The 17,921-nt window shown below is 37.9% G+C and overlaps 2 protein-coding genes across 2 annotated transcripts; both read right to left on the bottom strand.

Moving 5' to 3' along the window:
• Positions 1 to 2,655: 2,655 nt before the first annotated feature.
• LOC129267018 (5-hydroxytryptamine receptor 1F-like) lies at positions 2,656 to 5,896 on the bottom strand. Its single transcript, XM_064103120.1, has 2 exons — positions 4,955 to 5,896; positions 2,656 to 4,203 (listed from the first exon to the last, which is right to left on the bottom strand). The coding sequence occupies exons 1-2, from the start codon at positions 5,732 to 5,734 to the stop codon at positions 3,898 to 3,900; spliced, it is 1,086 nt and encodes a 361-aa protein (XP_063959190.1). The 5' UTR covers positions 5,735 to 5,896; the 3' UTR covers positions 2,656 to 3,897.
• Positions 5,897 to 7,890: 1,994 nt separating this feature from the next.
• LOC129267017 (5-hydroxytryptamine receptor 1B-like) lies at positions 7,891 to 9,469 on the bottom strand. Its single transcript, XM_064104162.1, has 2 exons — positions 8,684 to 9,469; positions 7,891 to 8,193 (listed from the first exon to the last, which is right to left on the bottom strand). Exons 1-2 carry the CDS (start codon positions 9,467 to 9,469, stop codon positions 7,891 to 7,893), a joined length of 1,089 nt encoding a protein of 362 aa, XP_063960232.1.
• Between the last annotated feature and the right edge of the window lie 8,452 nt (positions 9,470 to 17,921).

Consider the following 17,921-nt stretch of genomic DNA (forward strand, 5'->3'; position numbering starts at 1 on the left):
GGTCTGGGGCAGCTACAAAAGGATGGATATGTCTAACCCTTGGCTAACCATTTTGTCTTGATTGCACCCGTTATTGTGTAAAATTTAGCAAGCTTGTATTCATATACAATCATGCCATCCATCTTATTTCCCATTCTTTATTTCCAATCCTCGACAGAGCGTTCGTGTTTTAGCTTCTCTTTTGTTTTTAGAAGTCCCTTTTCTTCGTTTTCCAATTGAGCTTTTTGCTCATTCCATTTTACCTTCATTTCCCGCTTTTGTTTACTATTATTTTATTTCTCTGTTTTACTAATACAGTATTAGTATTTCGGAATGGTGCGTCTTACATGTTCTTCTTTACTTCTTTTTCCCGCTTTCCTTCCGTTTTCCCTCTTTATGTTTTTTTTTATTATTTCCCCCCTTTTCCCTTTTCTTCCTTTTTTTCTTTCTTTCTTTTCCCCGTTTTTGTATTATCCCGGTGAAATCCGCCAGGGGGGGGGGCAGCCTGCCCCCGCCTGTTACACCACTGTGTAGATAACGTAGTGTAGTAATAACGTGGCATAATCGGTGTGTTGGTTCAGTAAGTAGAGAATAACAGGGGCGTAGTAGCGGTGGCGTAGCTAGGATTTTTTTTCCTGGGGGGCACTGGGGGTCCTTGCTTTTTCAGGGGGGGGGCACAATTTTTTTTCCGGTGTGTGTGTGTATGTGTCACAAGGGCGGATCCGACTATCGCCAATAGGGGACGGGGCCCGAAATTATCTTCACCTATATTTTCCCCGATCAGTCACTTCTTAGTTTTATTCTTATAAAACAACATAAACATGAAATAATCTCATAAGCTTTCATGTATTTTGTCCTGAAAATTTAATATTCTGGGCAATGTTATGTATGATCCTGAACAAGATTCGTATGTAATTAGATGATAACTGCGAACGCCAAGCGCGAGCAGAAATTTATATTAATTGTTCTAGCATTATCGAAAAGGGACCCGTTAAGGACTGCTTACAGTTACCCACGAAGACGGTATATATTTCAATAATGGGAACGCGAAGCGCGAGCAAAAAAAATTATATAGTAACATGAAATATTTTTTTTTGCAAGTCTTCCCCTCACGTACATTATTTCATTCACTCCTCTTTCTCCTCTTATTTTCCTTTTCTTTTTTCTTTTCTTTTTCCTTCTTTTCTGTTTTTCTTTTCTTCTTTCTCCCTTGTTTTTTTTTTTTTTTGCTCTTCCAATTTTTTTCAGGGGGGGGGGGCACCTGGGGGGGGGGCACACCAAATCTCAGGGGGGCACGTGCCCCCCCCCCCCCCCGTAGCTACGCCACTGCGTAGTAGTAGGGGTCGATGGCCACGGGGGGGGGGGGTAAAAAAACAAAATTTCCCGGTCATGATGTGAAGAATTATGAACATAATTTTTCATGATTGTACGCAACTTCTTGAAATTCAGTATTTTTGGGGGGTCTTGATTGCGACCGTTATTGCTTGAAATTTATCAAGCCTATACCATATCCCCTATCACATTCTTCCAAATCTTCTGCGTTTATTATAATAGTAGGGGCCTTGATGGTTAAATCAGCACTATAAACGCCACAATAACATAACCATTATTCACCTTCATCAATAACATCACCATCATGATCATCACCATCGCAATCATCCTCCTCATCATCACCACTATCATTATAATCGTCGTTATTACCATCACTACCATCATCCTCATCCTAATCACCATTATTATCATTATCAACATCATCATCACCACTAACATTATCATCACCATCATCAACATCACTATCATCATCATCATCGTCATTATCACAATCACCATTACCACCAACATTATCATCACCATCATCATCATCATCATCACTATCAGCATCATCATCATCATCACTATCAACATCATCATTACCACTAACATTATCATCATCATCACCATCACCATCGCCATTACCATCATTATCACCATTACCACCAACATTATCATCATCATCGTCACCATCATCAATCATAATCATCACCATCATCAACATCACTATCATCATCATCATCGTCATTATCACAATCACCATTACCACCAACATTATCATCACCATCATCATCATCATCATCACTATCAGCATCATCATCATCATCACTATCAACATCATCATTACCACTAACATTATCATCATCATCACCATCACCATCGCCATTACCATCATTATCACCATTACCACCAATATTATCATCATCATCATCATCACTATCAGCATCCTCATCATCCTCATCACCATCATCATCCTTATCATCATCACTACCATCACCAATACCATCACCATTACTATCACCATTACCACCAACATTTTCGTCATCAGGGTCATCATCACTATCAGCATCATCAGCAACGGCTTCCACACCAACCACTGACAACGACATCAGCAACAATGTTCATAATCTGTATCATCATCGCCGTCGTCTAGAAATCAGCACAAATACCGTCACAACCAATATCTTCTTTTATCTACGAATACAGAAGTCGAAGTCAAAAGGAGGTCCAATGAAGAAAAGAAAGAATTTTTTTTAGGAAAGGATCGACAAGGAGAAGAAAAGGATTGACGGGGGATTTGATGATAAAGTGTAAAAAGATAAGAACAAGATGATCAATTAAGAAAATAATACATCATACTGAGAGTATATTGATTATTATTTTTAATATAGAGTGAAGTTCGTTCATTATGTCAAATTATGCGGGAGTGATGTGGTCTTGATAATGATACGGAGTTTGTTCTTCATGACTTTATAACATAGATGTAACATAAAATCTAAATATACTATACTGTCTATACAATATACGTGTATGCATTATCCAAGCATTGTCTTGTCATTACACAAGATACATTAATCATGTGAGCCCGAAATATATAACAAAAAAGAGTATTTGAATTAATACACTTTGAACTAAAATATTAATAAAAAAATGTAAAATAAAGATGGATCTCAACAGATAAAAATTATCTTCCAAACATACAATGTGGGGGGGGGGGGGTTAATTACCCTTACCATTTTCAATCTACACTGTTAGAAAATTTATCCTTAAAATAAACGAAGTTTCTGCAGCAGAGTCTCGAAAACACCTGTAATCTTACCAGATTGCGTAATCTTACAGGAAATTGGTATTTGGTGTATGGAATCTTACAAATTTCCTTAAATAAAACACACTTTTCCCTTTTTAAACAGACCTGTTCTGTTAAATTGCAGAAAATTTCCTGTTTTATGAATTTACAGAATGATTCTGTTATTGCTTTCTGCAAAATCTTCTTTTTCCCTGTAAAATAAGGTTTTTTTAACAGTGTATACCGTTGTCTATATAATTTCATACCCGACAAACCAACAGGCAATTTTCACAAGTATAGCATATATATGATGAACAAATCCTTTTATAGTTGATTTCGTAGCTGTAACTCAATGGGAGTAATGAAAGAAATCACTACATTACAGATATACCCATATAAATAGGTACCATCTCATAATCAGAAATTAAGTATTTTTGTTTTACCTTACCTCACTTTGTGTTTGTGACATACTAATGCCGATACATTCAAGACGAAGTTCATTTTTACTTTCCTCTAAAATAAACAACATGATATGATGTATAATGGTTTAATTTTTATTGAGCAATAAATTATTCACAATAAGAACCTCAATATCTAGAGTTAGTTCCGAATAGAACTTTTAAAAAGATTTCCCAAACAGGAGAGTTAATTAGATATAAGTGTATTTTTAAATCCAATTTGCTATTACCGTTTAGAACCTTACCGGTCGTTCTCAGGAGCTATAGGACACTGAGAATCGAAATATTCAGTCAATTGATAATCAGACTTCAAATTACAAATGCAACGATTCCAAACCCGCCATAATTAAATGAAACAGAGGACTATTTGCCTCTGCAGTACCGGATAGGGTGGCGGATCAAACCGAATACGGTTTTCCGAAACAGCGGCTGCGAGACAACGTAGCAAAGCGGATTAAGTAAGCTATTCACGTAGACCAGCCAACCGGGTACCAAATGCGCCCAGTCAGGAAGCCGTGGATAGATGAGTGTCGGTTCAATCGAGTAGATAAAGGAGATGACAGAAACTGGAAACCAGGTAATAAAGAAAGCGATGACAATGAAGAGGAGTGTCTTTGTGGCGCTGCGAACCTCGGATGCTGATTCACGCTTGACTGCTTTCTGACCACCCTAATTGGGAAAAGATTCATGGATAAAAATAAATGTCATGAATTTCATATTAACATACCGCCTGAAGATTGAATGATGTCTGCTTACAAACGCTACGTTACAACATTGGTTTTTACGTGTACGTAGTAATTGATTTTGTGCATCACCAGGATAAAGAGTGTAATAATTACAATAGTAATGATATGTAACATTTGTATAGCGCTTTATACAAATGTTTCAAAGCGCTGCATACTATTTACCCCGGCTTATGCACGGCTACCCTGATCGGACGCTCGAGTATTCACGGAATTTCTGCATACCATGAAGGCCTACCCATAAACTATACCTGGTTGGAGAGTGGCAAATGTAGATCAATGCCTTGCCAAAGGACGCGAGTGGGGATTCGAACCCCAGCCCTTGAGGTTCAAAGTCAGGACACTTATCCACTGAAACGCAACGCCTCTACATGAATTAACTTTTATGACAAATAATGGCTACTCAATGCTCTCTGTATTCAATCAATTGCCTCATTATGGACGGACCTTTGCAGGGATGTACTTGAGGCCGGCCCCGAGGCCAAATTTTGCCGGCCTTGGCCACGACCCGAGTCAGCGTAGAAAGTGTATGGGAGAAGGCTTTCTCCAGCCGATTTCCTTCGCCTTTTCCTCCCTACATCTTTCTTGCTTTTGAAATTTTTCAAGTAAGGGACTCGCTCGAACCCCGGAACAACCCCCCGGCTACGGGCTTTGATATGGAATTAATGAATACTCACAGATTCTATGGTAGAAATGGGGCCTTCTTTGGAATCACCAGCGTCGTTACCACCGTCCGATTTGCTCTGCCGCGACCATGAAGTGTCCCCATTAAATTCTTCACCGATGTGCTTTCTACCGGCTATCTTTTGGATCTTCACGAAGATCCGCACATAGATTATCAGCATGATTGTGAAAGGGATGATGAACCGAATAAATACTGGTACTATCTGGCCGATCGGGTTCACGAAATGCCAAACGATGCAACCCGAAGTGTTGTTGAAGTCTATGACGAAGTCGGGAATCGTCGAAAAACCGAACCAGAAAAGGATCGATGCAACCCATACGGAAATATTCGCGTAGATCGCCTTTCGCTTGCTCCTGGTGGTGAAATGCCCGATGGGATCGTAGGTTGCTCGGTGTCTATCGATGCAGATGGTGACGATGATCAGATTTGATACAAACTGGACGCTGCTGAAGACACCGTAGAAGATCCGGCACGAGTTGTTACCCGGGAATGGGAATCGTCTAAAATAGGTGTGCAAGGATGTCACGATAATGACAAACCCAAAGAGAAAGTCCGAGATTGTAAGGTTTATAATGAAGTAGTTGTTGTAGCCACGGAGTCGTTTCTCGACCGCAAAGGCGGCCAGGCTGAGGCCATTGGTCGTGATGATGAGGGCCACTAGAAGCAGCGGTAGGAGTAGGGCGTGGAGACCTCGTCTCTCATCATCCGTTCCCGTCGCTACTGTTTCGTGTTGCTCCTGAAAAACATCGGTCGTATTCCCGTCCCCGTACATGACTCTTTCTATTGGGCTGGTAATTATATGTTTCTAAATTTTGAATTTTACTAGTGGCACTATAATCGTTGTTTAAAGGATAACTTACTACTGTTACATTCTTATCAAACCCAATGCAAATAGGGCTACATGCTCTTGCTAACCGTCATTCAAGGTAGTACTTCGATACTAAAACGCTTTGACTTATATACGTGGCAGTATCCCTTGAAAGGAATATCATACAAGGCAGTGTCCTTTGATATGGATATCACCTTTTCAATAGATAGTTAGGATCAAAAGAATCAGTGACGAAAGGTACTATTTCGTTGTAAGATAATGAGTAAAAGCGTTATGTATAACACGGTTGGGGAGAAGTGGTTGTGTAACTATATCGATCTGTTGGTTAATAAAGGTATTTTTTTTATAGAGTACAGGCCTGCGTGTATTGAGGACACGACAATATAGGCCTATAGATATCTTAAAGGATATCACATGGGATAAATCAATAGTTCATAATTCATAAGAACATTGAAGACAGAAGAGGATACAATGCAGTGAACAGTGACATAGTGAGCTAAATACTAGGACCGCAGCATTGCGTATGTCTGGGTCAAGGTTTCTAAAAGATCGGGAACAAATAAAGAGAGAAAGTGAAAATATTTGCCTTTTTAAAATGGAATTCTTAATTTTGATAAATGATGACATGGTATTGATCACGTTGAAATATTATCACACGTCATCGTTCAATTCCGTTCCCGGCCGCGTCAGACCAAAAGACGTTAAAAGATTGGAGTTGCTGCTAACCTGTTTGGCGTTCAACGATTTAAGGGATAGAGCTTCGTCGATCTGGCTCTGCAGAGCGGCTGCCGGGCCGACGATCAATATTGGGCAAAGCTTATTTTCGGAGTATTTTATTTCATTTCTATTTCGAATAATAGAATATGGATTTTCATCTTTTCTTTTCCCCTACTTTTGTTTTCTTGGTCGTGAAACTTTGGAGACTAGCGCCCAATGCCCCTGTATCTATACGGCAGCGATATCGACGTGTCCCTGATTAATTCATTCATCACCTCTGTCAAAAAAAAATTTCGTTTCTATTAGGAATATTTTTTTTCCAACTGTTCTTACAAAGACGTTGGCCTTCGCGATAAAGTGCTTCTATTCACACCTTAAAAATGTTTTATTGTCCTAGTGGAAAGAGAAAAGGCAAGTACATGTAGGTCTATCTAAGAAGATTTTTTTTTGCAAACCAAGGCAAAGTATGGCAATGACATCAGGTGTTGGGTAACTAAAATCATTTCTGTCATTTAAGAAAACAGCTACGCTTTCGTAACAGCTTAACCTGGAAACAGAAAGAGGTTATGACATACTTGCATATCAATTTGAATGATATTGCACCCCAAGATTTTCTCTTTCTCAAATACCCCCTTTGTCTTTGACCACGCTGCAGAATTAATTTCCTGCAAAATAGACCATATATATTTCACGAGGATGGTGAGGTTTTTTAATGATAATGGTAATGATGATGATGCCATGATGATAATGATGATGATAGTGATGATAACATAAAGAAAGAAACGTTGATATATGCATGTGAGAGAGTGATAAAAATCTTTAGAACTCTGGTCTAATTTTGTGGTTTAACTATGGATAGCCAATTGTGACACCAATCTCTAACATTACAGGTTCATTCCATAAGTACATTCGACATTCAAACCATTTATAACTCTCTGGGGATGGCGAATAAAGGAAGGACAAAAGACCGCTGTAAACGTAAGAAACATGCAATGTAAACAGAATTTTGACATGTTCAACAAGTTAAGATTGCTTTCAGAAAACGGGCTATAGTGCACATGTGAGAGTGGACACAAGGATAATAATCACTGGTTTAAGTTACCACGTAACACCAATTCTATTTTTTCACCAAACATATACCTGAATGATTACTTATTTGTGTGTCTGAACATCGTACAACAGACCAAAGTGTCGGGGCATTAATTTGCCATAGAACATGATGACAAACGGTGATTTCGTGTTCATATTCATCTTCTATCTTAACAAAACGTGTGTTTAATTTTACAGTCATAAAAGTTCTACAATATATTTTGAAACTACGTTTTGTAATAAACCATGGTTCTGTATCTGAAAAATGGTGAAGGCGGGTGGGGGTAATTATCCTAGCGACGACAATACCGGATAGGGTGGCAGAGCAAACCAAATACGGTTTTCCTAAAGAGCGGTTGGGAGATGACGTAACAGATCGGATTGAGTAGACCGTTCACATAAACGAGCCAAATAGATCCCCAATAAGCCCAGAAGGGTAGCTGCGGATAGGCGAGCGTTGGATCGATAGTGATGACGATCGATATCACAGTCATGGGGAACCACGTGATGAAGAAGGCCATGGCGATGAAGAGTAGGGTCTTGGTTGCCCTGCGAACCTCAGAGGACGACTCGCGAATAGCAGCTTTCTGAACTCCCTAGATAAAAGGAACCGATAAATGAACAAACAGGCAGTTGTAAGTGAATAAAATTAATGAAGAACCTCAACAATATATTCAGTCAAGTACTCAATAAAGTAGACGATAAAAACCAAGTAAATATTTATTTGAATGAAGAAAGAAATCAACATTTTTGGTTAACGTATCGGTTGCGATTTTTCTCACCGCCACGCAGAATGAATTCTAGTAAATGTATTGAAAATGTCCGTCGAATGACAATGAATAGCTGTTAGGTCTTTGCCGACATTTGGTGAACCGGAACAGCAGTTCGTCTAAGTTTCTGAGCTGACGGAAAATTGCAAATATGTCGTTTGTCCAGAGTCCAGGACGAAAATGCCGTTTTGATTCACCACTTTTCGACAAATATTTCTTGGTTGCTAATTGTCATGAATGGCATTTGACAATACTAAAAGCGTTCCCCCGTGACAACACCTAAACGGAACAGAGAAGAAAGAACTGTACTACTTACAGATATTGTCTTTACTTGAGGGCGCTGTTTATTTTCCTTGACATCACCTTCTGCTAGGCCTTGATCTGACACTGTGGTGTCTTTTGTAAACTCCTTGTCGATGTGCTTTCCACCGGCGATCCCTTGAATCTTTACGAAGATCCGTATGTAGAGAATCAACGTTATGGTGAAAGGGATGATGAAGCGGATCAGTACAGTCGACAATTGGGCGATTGGGAACACAGAATACCAGTGAAAACACCTTGAACCAAGGCGAAACTGTAGGAAATAGTCAGGAACCGTCGTGAATGAAAACCAGAAAACAAGAGAAACGATCCACACGCAGATGTTGGTGTAGAGCGCCGTTCGCTTTCTCCGTCGTGTGAAATGTCCGATGGGATCGTAGGTTGCCCGGTGTCTGTCAACGCAGATGGTGACGATGATCAGGTTAGATACGAATTGGATGCTGTTGCTGACACCGTAGAACACCTTGCACCTAACCGGAAAGGGAAAGGGAAGACGCCCAAGGTACATGTGTAAGCATGTAATGACGAGAAAAAACCCGAAGATAAAGTCCGAGAGAGTGAGGTTTATGATGAAGTAGTTGTTGTAGCCACGCAGCCGTTTCTCGACGACAAAGGCGGCCAGGCTGATACCATTGATCGCAATCATAATGATCACGAAAACCAGGAGTAACAACGGGATCCATCGATTTATATCAGGCTCTGTACCTACTTCTGTAAGTTCTGTACCTGCTATTTCTGTATATTCTTGAAGTAACTCAGTTGTATTGCCTTCAGCGTACATGGTCGATTATTGGCTCTGTGATCTGACAAGTACACTTCCAGGTTTAAAGAATCTCTCTTCTGAAGAGGATTGAAAGATACTCTCAGTGTCTTTGGCCAAGTTGGTCTGATCTAATTTCCTAATTGCTGAACAACTCTATTTAACCCATCACTAAATATATGTATATTTGCAGTCACGCCTATTACACGCCCCATTCGCGTGACACGCAATATTATTTTTTCTCAACTCATAAAGGTTTTGCATTAAATTTCAACTAAGTGCATTTAGTATCGTAATGATTCAAAAATTCATTTAATTTAAAGCACTTATTGAACATTTTGTAAAACTAAATCTATCGATTTGATGACATAGATAGATGAACCCACATGCGCAAATTTTGAAGAGATAGAAAAAAAAAAGAGTGGGGGAGGAGAATGAGAGGAAGAGAGGGCGAGAGAGATGGGGGATGACAGGAATCAACTAATGCAATTTTAGAACCGAAAAAGAATCTTGACAAATTCAATAAAATTTGTTTCGGGCACCGTTTACACAAATATTTACAATCAATTAAAAAAATTTACAACGCCGAAACGAGAAAACGGTCGAAATAGCATAATGATCAACATACACATTATGATGATTATCAAGCTATGAACATCGTTTTTGCTATTTGAAATTGATCACAAATCTTTGTGTTACCGTCCTCGTAGCGTGTTCTTTTGCCAAGCGAAAAATCGATTTCCCCATGAATAGGGGAAATAAAAAGAAAAAAAGTATTCCGTTGACCGTTGGTTTCTACTTTTTGAAAAAGAGATCGATTTTTAATGTTTTATAAGGAAATTATTTCGTTTGGTAAAAAAACTAGGACAACCTCATTTTAGATTGGCAACACTAATCTTCAAGTAGGCTAAGTGTATCATACATGAAGGTTGAGAATAGTCTCTTGATATTTTCCGAAGAAAACAAACTTAAATTGTAAAGAATATAATCAATATCACCCAACTGAATAAGTCTTAATTCTGAATCATCTCTTTTACAGTCAATACAAGATCTCTAAAACTTGTTATCGTTAAATAGTGGTGCGGCCTTTTAAAGATTGAGGGGAAACAGGTAAACTTTTACTATTGATGTTTTCAGAACGACTTAGTATTTCCGTTTATTCCCGTGAATTGATTGATCTTCATCTTGATTTCGTTGAGGCATTATTACCATACGATCAGAGTTTCTCAATTTAAAACGAAGACTTTGAGTTTGAACTGATTTATGTGTTCAAATCATGTCATAGAAAATGAATACTTGCGTTTATCATTTATAGAACAATGATTTAAATTGGTGTAGTGATAACATAACATAATCGGTGTGTTCGCTCGATAAGTATAGCGTAACAGGGGCGTAGTAGGGGTCGGTGGCCGGGGTGGGGGGAAGGGGTCAAGAAAAGCCAAAATTTCCCGGTCATATCATGATGTGAAGAATTGTGAGCATAATTTTTCATGATTGTACGCGAGCGTTAGCGCGAAGCTCTACGCGGTAGTAGCGTGATCATAGAGATTTTTATTAGCGTGATGACCCCCCCCCCCTAAAAAAGAGTGGGCACAGTATGTGGTATTTTTTCCTGATATTCCCGAGCGAGCGAAGTAAGAAGTAAAAAAACACACCTTTTTATTACAATCTTACTTAGTGACAGATTTTGACATGATATTCAGGAAACAACATTATATCTTACATTTTTTATTTTCTCCTTTTCCTTTATATTCTTGGTCGTAGAAATTTTGGGAGCCATGTCCCCAAACCCTTCCATTTGTACATTTTGAGGGGGCACATCGTGGCAAATGTGGGCAAATTCTTAAGCGTTGGCGAGCGAGCTTAGCGAGTGAGAAAATTTTTGGCCTTTTTGAAAATGAAATTTTAATGTAATTGAAGAGGCGTGTCCAGCTCGTTAGCCTTTGGAGAAGGACATAGCCCATGCTTGGGCCGTATATCCGCAACTTCTTGAAATTAAGTATTTTCTGTCTTGATTGCGACCGTTGTTGCATGCAATAAGCCAGTTCGTAGTTCCACTCTGCGCATGATCAGAAGATTCGGCGCATGATCAGAGGAAGGTCATTTGTACTAAAGTGACATGGTGGTTTAAAATTTAATGAATTAAGCACTAAATTCGATGTCTTGGTTATTCATTATAAATCATTCTTTTGAAATGTGTTTTTCATTCACATCCACAAAAAATGCGTCCACGAATGACTAATATATTTCACAGTTTGCCAAGGACATTGTACAACATCCTCTAGTATGCATTCAAAGTAGAAATGCAACGAATAACTTCATAGAGTGTTCATTGATGTTCTATTCTAGTCACCTTGTCTATTCAATTTCTTCATCCTGCTATGTAAGGCATGCATACGTAATATCTTGCTTTGAAATCTAATTAATGAAAGAAATGAAAGGTCATTTGACCAAAATTGTCCCAGAAGTAACTACGAACTGGTCTATTTAACAAGCCTATATTGACTTCATACATATACGCTATACTCCTTCTTTCTTCCCGCTTTCCATTTTTAATCCTCAGCAAACCCGACAGTGTTTTTAAATTCTTCTTTTTTTTTGTCTTCCTTCTTCCTCATTTTTTTCTACTTTCATGTAAAAAAGATGGAAGCTACTGCTACCCTGCTTAGCGTACAAAGATTCAAGGGATAGAGCAACCTCGATATGCTGCCGGGCCCACGATTAATATTCAGCAAATTGAATTTTGGGAGGATTTATATTTCTGATTTCTATTTCGAACGATATAATATATATTATTGTTATTATTATTATCATTATTATCATTATTACTACTCTTATTATTATTATGACTATCATTATTATCATTATTATAATTGAAAATATAATTATTAAACATATAATTTTATACAATTTTCAGAATGAACGTGACAGCAAGAGACCGCCATTGGGAACAGTTTTATTTTGAATTACGCTAAATTTCTAAGACGTAGTCCATGCTTAAAATTATTAAATCTAAATGAATAAAAAAAAAATCACCGAGCGGATCGTTGAAATTCCACCGAAATCTGATAATAAGCAACAAAGGTATTGCATTTTAAAATTTAGCCTTTTATGTTAAAGCAGCTATATACACGTTGTCATGAATATGCATCAGGTGAGCGGATGATGTCATGTATCCACTTTCCCATTTCTTATGCTATCACATGAAATCATGATTATTTCATATTTTCATACAGTATGACAATGTCTCCTTTGTAAGATATTGCAGAAATAATTATCTTACACGGGTCGTGTGGTCCAATGGTTAGAGCATTGGACTCATAATCGCAAGGTTGTGAGTTCGAATCACCACTCTGGCATTGTCTCCACTTTGATAAAAAGACCCGAGAGTGATATCTGTCGTCTATAACGTCAGCCACTATGACTGATTAACCTAGACGTAAAATGTTTCCTAGGTAATTGGTTATATACCAGCTTGGCGTTTACCAGCAAAAGTTGTCCTGTCGAATTCCTACGGGAGTTACCATAAACAGAAACAGAAACAGATATATCCTCAGTAGTCAATCCATTTTTCGTTCTTGGAGGACACTACGTGAATAAATATAATGTCATAAAATAAATACAGAAGAATAAATGGGGATGTGACATCAGCAGCTTGCTAATTTGCATATTCATGAGGACAATGCATGGAACTATTTCTCCGAAACAACGCAAAACCTTTAAATATCCTAACATTATAAATCCTTGGCCGATTTGATAAGATTTTAGGGTTAGTTTTGTTTGTTTGATTTGGCTTTATATATTCTATTCGTACCACTTTCAACCTGGAGTAGGGCCAACCCCTTTTAATAACAATCTAAAGTTTTTGATGAAATACGCCGAATATCATGTTTAACATGAAATACAGAGTAGTAATTTTCATTATTTGTTAGTGTTATCCGGTTGATTCCCTGACAAAGTGACATAAACAAAAAATATGAACCGGTAAATTCATATATGTTTTTGATGGATCGTTCATTTATCGATTATATTGTTTTTAAGGTGACATTCTCTAATTATTGACGCTCACTCATCACTACCCTAAATGTCATACTTCTTTCAATTACTATTTATTGCCACTAGATATACCGCAATGAGAGAGAGAGCGAGAGAGAAAGAGAGAGAGAGGGGGAGAGATAGCAAACCAAATAGGCCTATACTGTCTGTCTGTCGTTTTATTATTCAGTTGGCTGTTCATTGGGTGGGGTTATATGGGTGTGTCGGAGAGGGTGTGTGTGAGGGGGGTTGTCTGGGCGTGTGTGAGTGGGATGTGTTTGTTTGTATGTGTGTGGTGGGCGAGTGTGTGTGTGTGTGCTTGTTTGTGTCCAAGGATTTGTATGAGTGTAAGGGTGTGTGTGTGTGGGGGGGGGTGTCTGGGCGTGTGCGCGTGGGATGTGTTTGTTTGTATGTGTGTGGTGGGCGAGAGTGTGTGTGTGTGTGCTTGTTTGTGTCCAAGGATTTGTATGTGTGTAAGGGAGTGTGTGATGGTGTGTGTGTGGATCGTGGTGTGAATGTTGATGCTTGATTTTGTAATGGTTATTTTCAATTCCCCCTCTCTTGTTTCAATCTGATTTGAAGATTCTTTTTTTTCTGTACCCTATTTCGCAAAATGATTTAAATGTACATGAACATAATTGTATATATATGTGTTCATGTATGTGCATGTATGTGGATGTCGGGGTGTGTGTGTGTATAATTATGTATATGAATGTTGCAGCTCGATGTAAAATGGGATTAGGGATGCTATGATATGTTGATTTTTTTTCTGCAAATCATTCATTATTGATTAATTGAGGGTTAAAGGCTCAGTTTAGTTGGGTTTTTTAGGTATAACATATTTTTAAAGCATTCATTCCATCCTTATTTGCTTCAGTTTTTTGGTTAATATTTTTGTGTAATCTTGTTGATATAAAATTAATGAGGATATGAAAATGTTGGTGTATATATCTTGAGTTCATGTAGATTATTATTAGTAGTATTATGTAAATTACAGGGTGCATTTGTGTGTGGTATTAGTCATATAGAGACTACTTTCCCATTGATATTGGTTGAAGTAAAATCAATAAACATATGTAAAATTCTATATTAAACAAAAAGAATGCTTGAAATGCAAGCAGTGCTCAGACCTTTTTCACCTTGTGTTGTATGGACTGCAGAAAGCGTGCGCTGGGCTTAGCAAATGAATATCTTTATCGATGAACCTCATGGCGGAGATATCGATTTCACGATGGTTTGGTAGGAAGGCAAAGGTGAACGGATGAACGGCACAGACTTTTTCCATTCGAATCAAGTTTTCCCTGGCCATAATGGTAAATAAGATGGCACTGTTATCGATTTTTATCTTCAGAAAATTTTAATCATGAACAAAACGGTGAAAGGACACAAAAAATGATGAAGGTTGTGGAATTATGAAGAGCCATTTTTTCAATGATACAATCAACAGGCAATATTGACTCCTGGGTCCCGTAACACAAATGTTAGCAATTAATCGTACGCTTGATTTTTACGATTGATTGTACATAGTATTCAATGCAACCAATCATAGAAAAATGCTCTACGATCATTGCTAAGCGTTGTGTTACGGGCCCCAGGGCTCCGTAACAAAGATTAGCGATCAATCGCTAAATGGAGCGACCAATCGCGATCAATGTTGCACGCGCATTTGGTTAAAAATACTGACAAGGAACCAATCAGAAAGTTTCTTACATATTTGCGATTTATTGCTAAGCTTTGTGTTACGATACGGGGGCCCGGGCCAACCGAAACGATAGCGTTTAATTCCAATGATAAATGCCTACTATCGATCGGTTTAGAGTCGGTTTCGTTGATGTGACTGTAGCGGTAAAGACATATGAAGTCTATTTAAATCGGTGACAAGACATTTGCTCCGGCGACAATTGCTTCGGGATATATTTCGTCTAAGATGTATATGGTTGGGTAAGGGTTGCAATAGGAGGTTTATGTTAGGTTTAGGGTAATAGCTTTAGGATAGTGTTAAATCCAAGGTTAAACTTGCTCGTTTCATTTTTGTGTAGAATGTATAGAGAAGCAATTGTCGCAGGAGCAAATGTCGTGGAAACTTTGAAATCGTGATCGCTGGGACACGAAAACGGCCCTCATTCTTGGGAGAAATGGTGATTCCAGAAGGGGGACATACGTTAACAACAATGGTAGGGTTGATGGAGAAATATTATCAATTTTAAAAGCTTTTTTAAAGTGATATGTATTTAAAGGAGAATGAAACCTTTGGAATAAGTAGGCTTGTGTCGAAACAAAAAAATCAAAGAAAAAGAACAAAGAAAGTTTGAGAAAAATCGGACAAATAATGAGAAAGTTATGAGCATTTGAATATTGCAATCACTAATGTTATGGATATCCTCCCATTGGCAATGCGACAAGGATGTGTGATGTCACATGTGAACAACTTTCCCTGTGAGGGACTATAAAATACCCCTAAAATGTCCCTTTTTGCACTTTCTTATGGTGATACAAACTCTTTATCCATGATGTATTTTTTTTAACTCTGTATTACATGCCCTCCTATAGAAAGAACACATGATCTACTGATAGATGTGATAAAAGAGGCAATTTAAGCGAAATATATACTAAAGTAATGGGGAGAGTTGTTCGTAAGTGACATCACACATCTCTGTCGTATTGCCAATTTGAGGATCTCCATAGCATTAGTGATCGCAATATTCAAATGCTCATAACTTTCTCAATATTTGTCCGATTTTTCTCAAACTTTCGTTGATCTGTTTCTTTGATTTTTCTGTTTTCACACAAGCTATCTTGTTCCAAAGGTTTCATTCTCCTGTAAAAATGACTCATATTAACAGTAAAAAAAAATTTTTTGGGGGTAAACAAGTGCATACATACATAGTTACTAAGAATGCATATAACATTTCTATTTAAATGCTGGATAAAAGAGCACTGTTGATTTCAATGATCTTAGGCATTGGTGCCATGGCCGGGGATCGAACCCCGAACTCTCACGTGTCAGGTGCTTAGCCACCCTTCCACATGATAACAAAAAATCATAACTTGAATGATGATTCCAGTGAAAAGTAAGGCTAGTGACGAATTTTTAGCACGTGTGAAACCAAACTAGAATCACGAATTCGAATTCTACTCCAGAGGTGAATTCCAATTAAAGGGGAATCCAGCCATGGCCATAAAATGTTGTGTTGGGAAGGAGAAAATAAATTTAACAGAATGGTGATAGTTTGAAAGAAATCGGACAAGCAATAAGAAAGTTATAGCTGCTTTAAAATTGAGATCGCTAATACTATGTAGATTTCAAATTGGCAACTTTGTAAGTAAATTATGACAAGGGGCAAGGACAATTTTCCCATAGGCCATGTACTTTATTATCAGGGATTTGTGGTTTTCTCCTAAGTACCCATTCCCCAGGGGCAGTAATCTAAATATAACCCAGGTAGTATATTGTTTTAAGTCCTCATGAAAGAAAAATATAATTTAAAAAATAAAACTTTTGGGAAAAATGAAATTTTAGACATAATATGTATTGGAGTACATGGAAGAGTAGTCCTTGCCTTACATCACTATGACATCCCATATGCGGCCAATTATGAAGTCTCCATGGGTATAGTGATTACCAATATTTACGACATTTAAAAATTCATAACTTTCTTGTTGTTTGTCCAATATTGTTCAAACTTTCACCTATCAACTTGTCTGATTTTTCTTTTCCTTATAAAAACAAGTTTTTATTTGGGTTTGATTCCCCTTTAAGTTTCACTCAAATTATGTACGGTACGAATTTCACGTGTGAAAGGCTTGACCTCCAAAACACCTTGGGGCGGAGGTTACGTCTCCTTTCAAGCACTTCCGTAGATAATACAATTGTCATACACTCGTCGTATCGATGCAGTGCTTTGATTGACAAGTCACCCAAGGTCACATACCGCATTCGCTCGGGAATTCGAATTCAAATTGCACTTTCGAGTGTGCGTGTGAAAGGTCCAGTTATTCTAAAGACGATTTGTTCAACATTGAGAGAACATATCGAGCATGAGCATGCACAGTTCTGCCCATAAAAGTGTATCGAAAAATATACGGAGCTGGAAGAAAACTATACGGAGCTATTTGCAGCGATGTGTTTCCCTATCAAAATTATACTTTGTCACATGATGACAAATTAGGCTTTGAGAAAGTATAGTGGGACTTATGGCTCCGTCATTATCATAAAAACATTGAAATTTGATGAATAATTGTTAAAACATAAGGCAATGTATTACACAGTACTAATAAATTTAAATTTGATAAAAAAATAACAAGGAGAAGACATACCGCATCAGTTGGTCATCTTATAACTAAATATACATTAAAAAAAGGAACAACAAAAACGACATGTTTCAACGTAAAGATATATGGAAGGAAAGGTGGGTGATTAAAAGAAAGACAGGAAAAG

Source organism: Lytechinus pictus, chromosome 8 (genome assembly GCF_037042905.1).
Source record: "Lytechinus pictus isolate F3 Inbred chromosome 8, Lp3.0, whole genome shotgun sequence".
In the NCBI taxonomy this organism is placed as follows: domain Eukaryota; kingdom Metazoa; phylum Echinodermata; class Echinoidea; order Temnopleuroida; family Toxopneustidae; genus Lytechinus; species Lytechinus pictus.

Excerpts from the sequence above, each read along its gene's own strand:
- LOC129267018 (XM_064103120.1), bottom strand. The coding sequence starts at position 5,734 with ATGTACGGGGACGGGAATACGACCGATGTTTTTCAGGAGCAACACGAA. Across the intron at positions 4,204-4,954 it reads CCATTTCTACCATAGAATCT|GGTGGTCAGAAAGCAGTCAA; the intron begins GTGAGTATTCAT and ends TTTCCCAATTAG.
- LOC129267017 (XM_064104162.1), bottom strand. The coding sequence starts at position 9,469 with ATGTACGCTGAAGGCAATACAACTGAGTTACTTCAAGAATATACAGAA. Across the intron at positions 8,194-8,683 it reads CTCAAGTAAAGACAATATCT|GGAGTTCAGAAAGCTGCTAT; the intron begins GTAAGTAGTACA and ends CCTTTTATCTAG.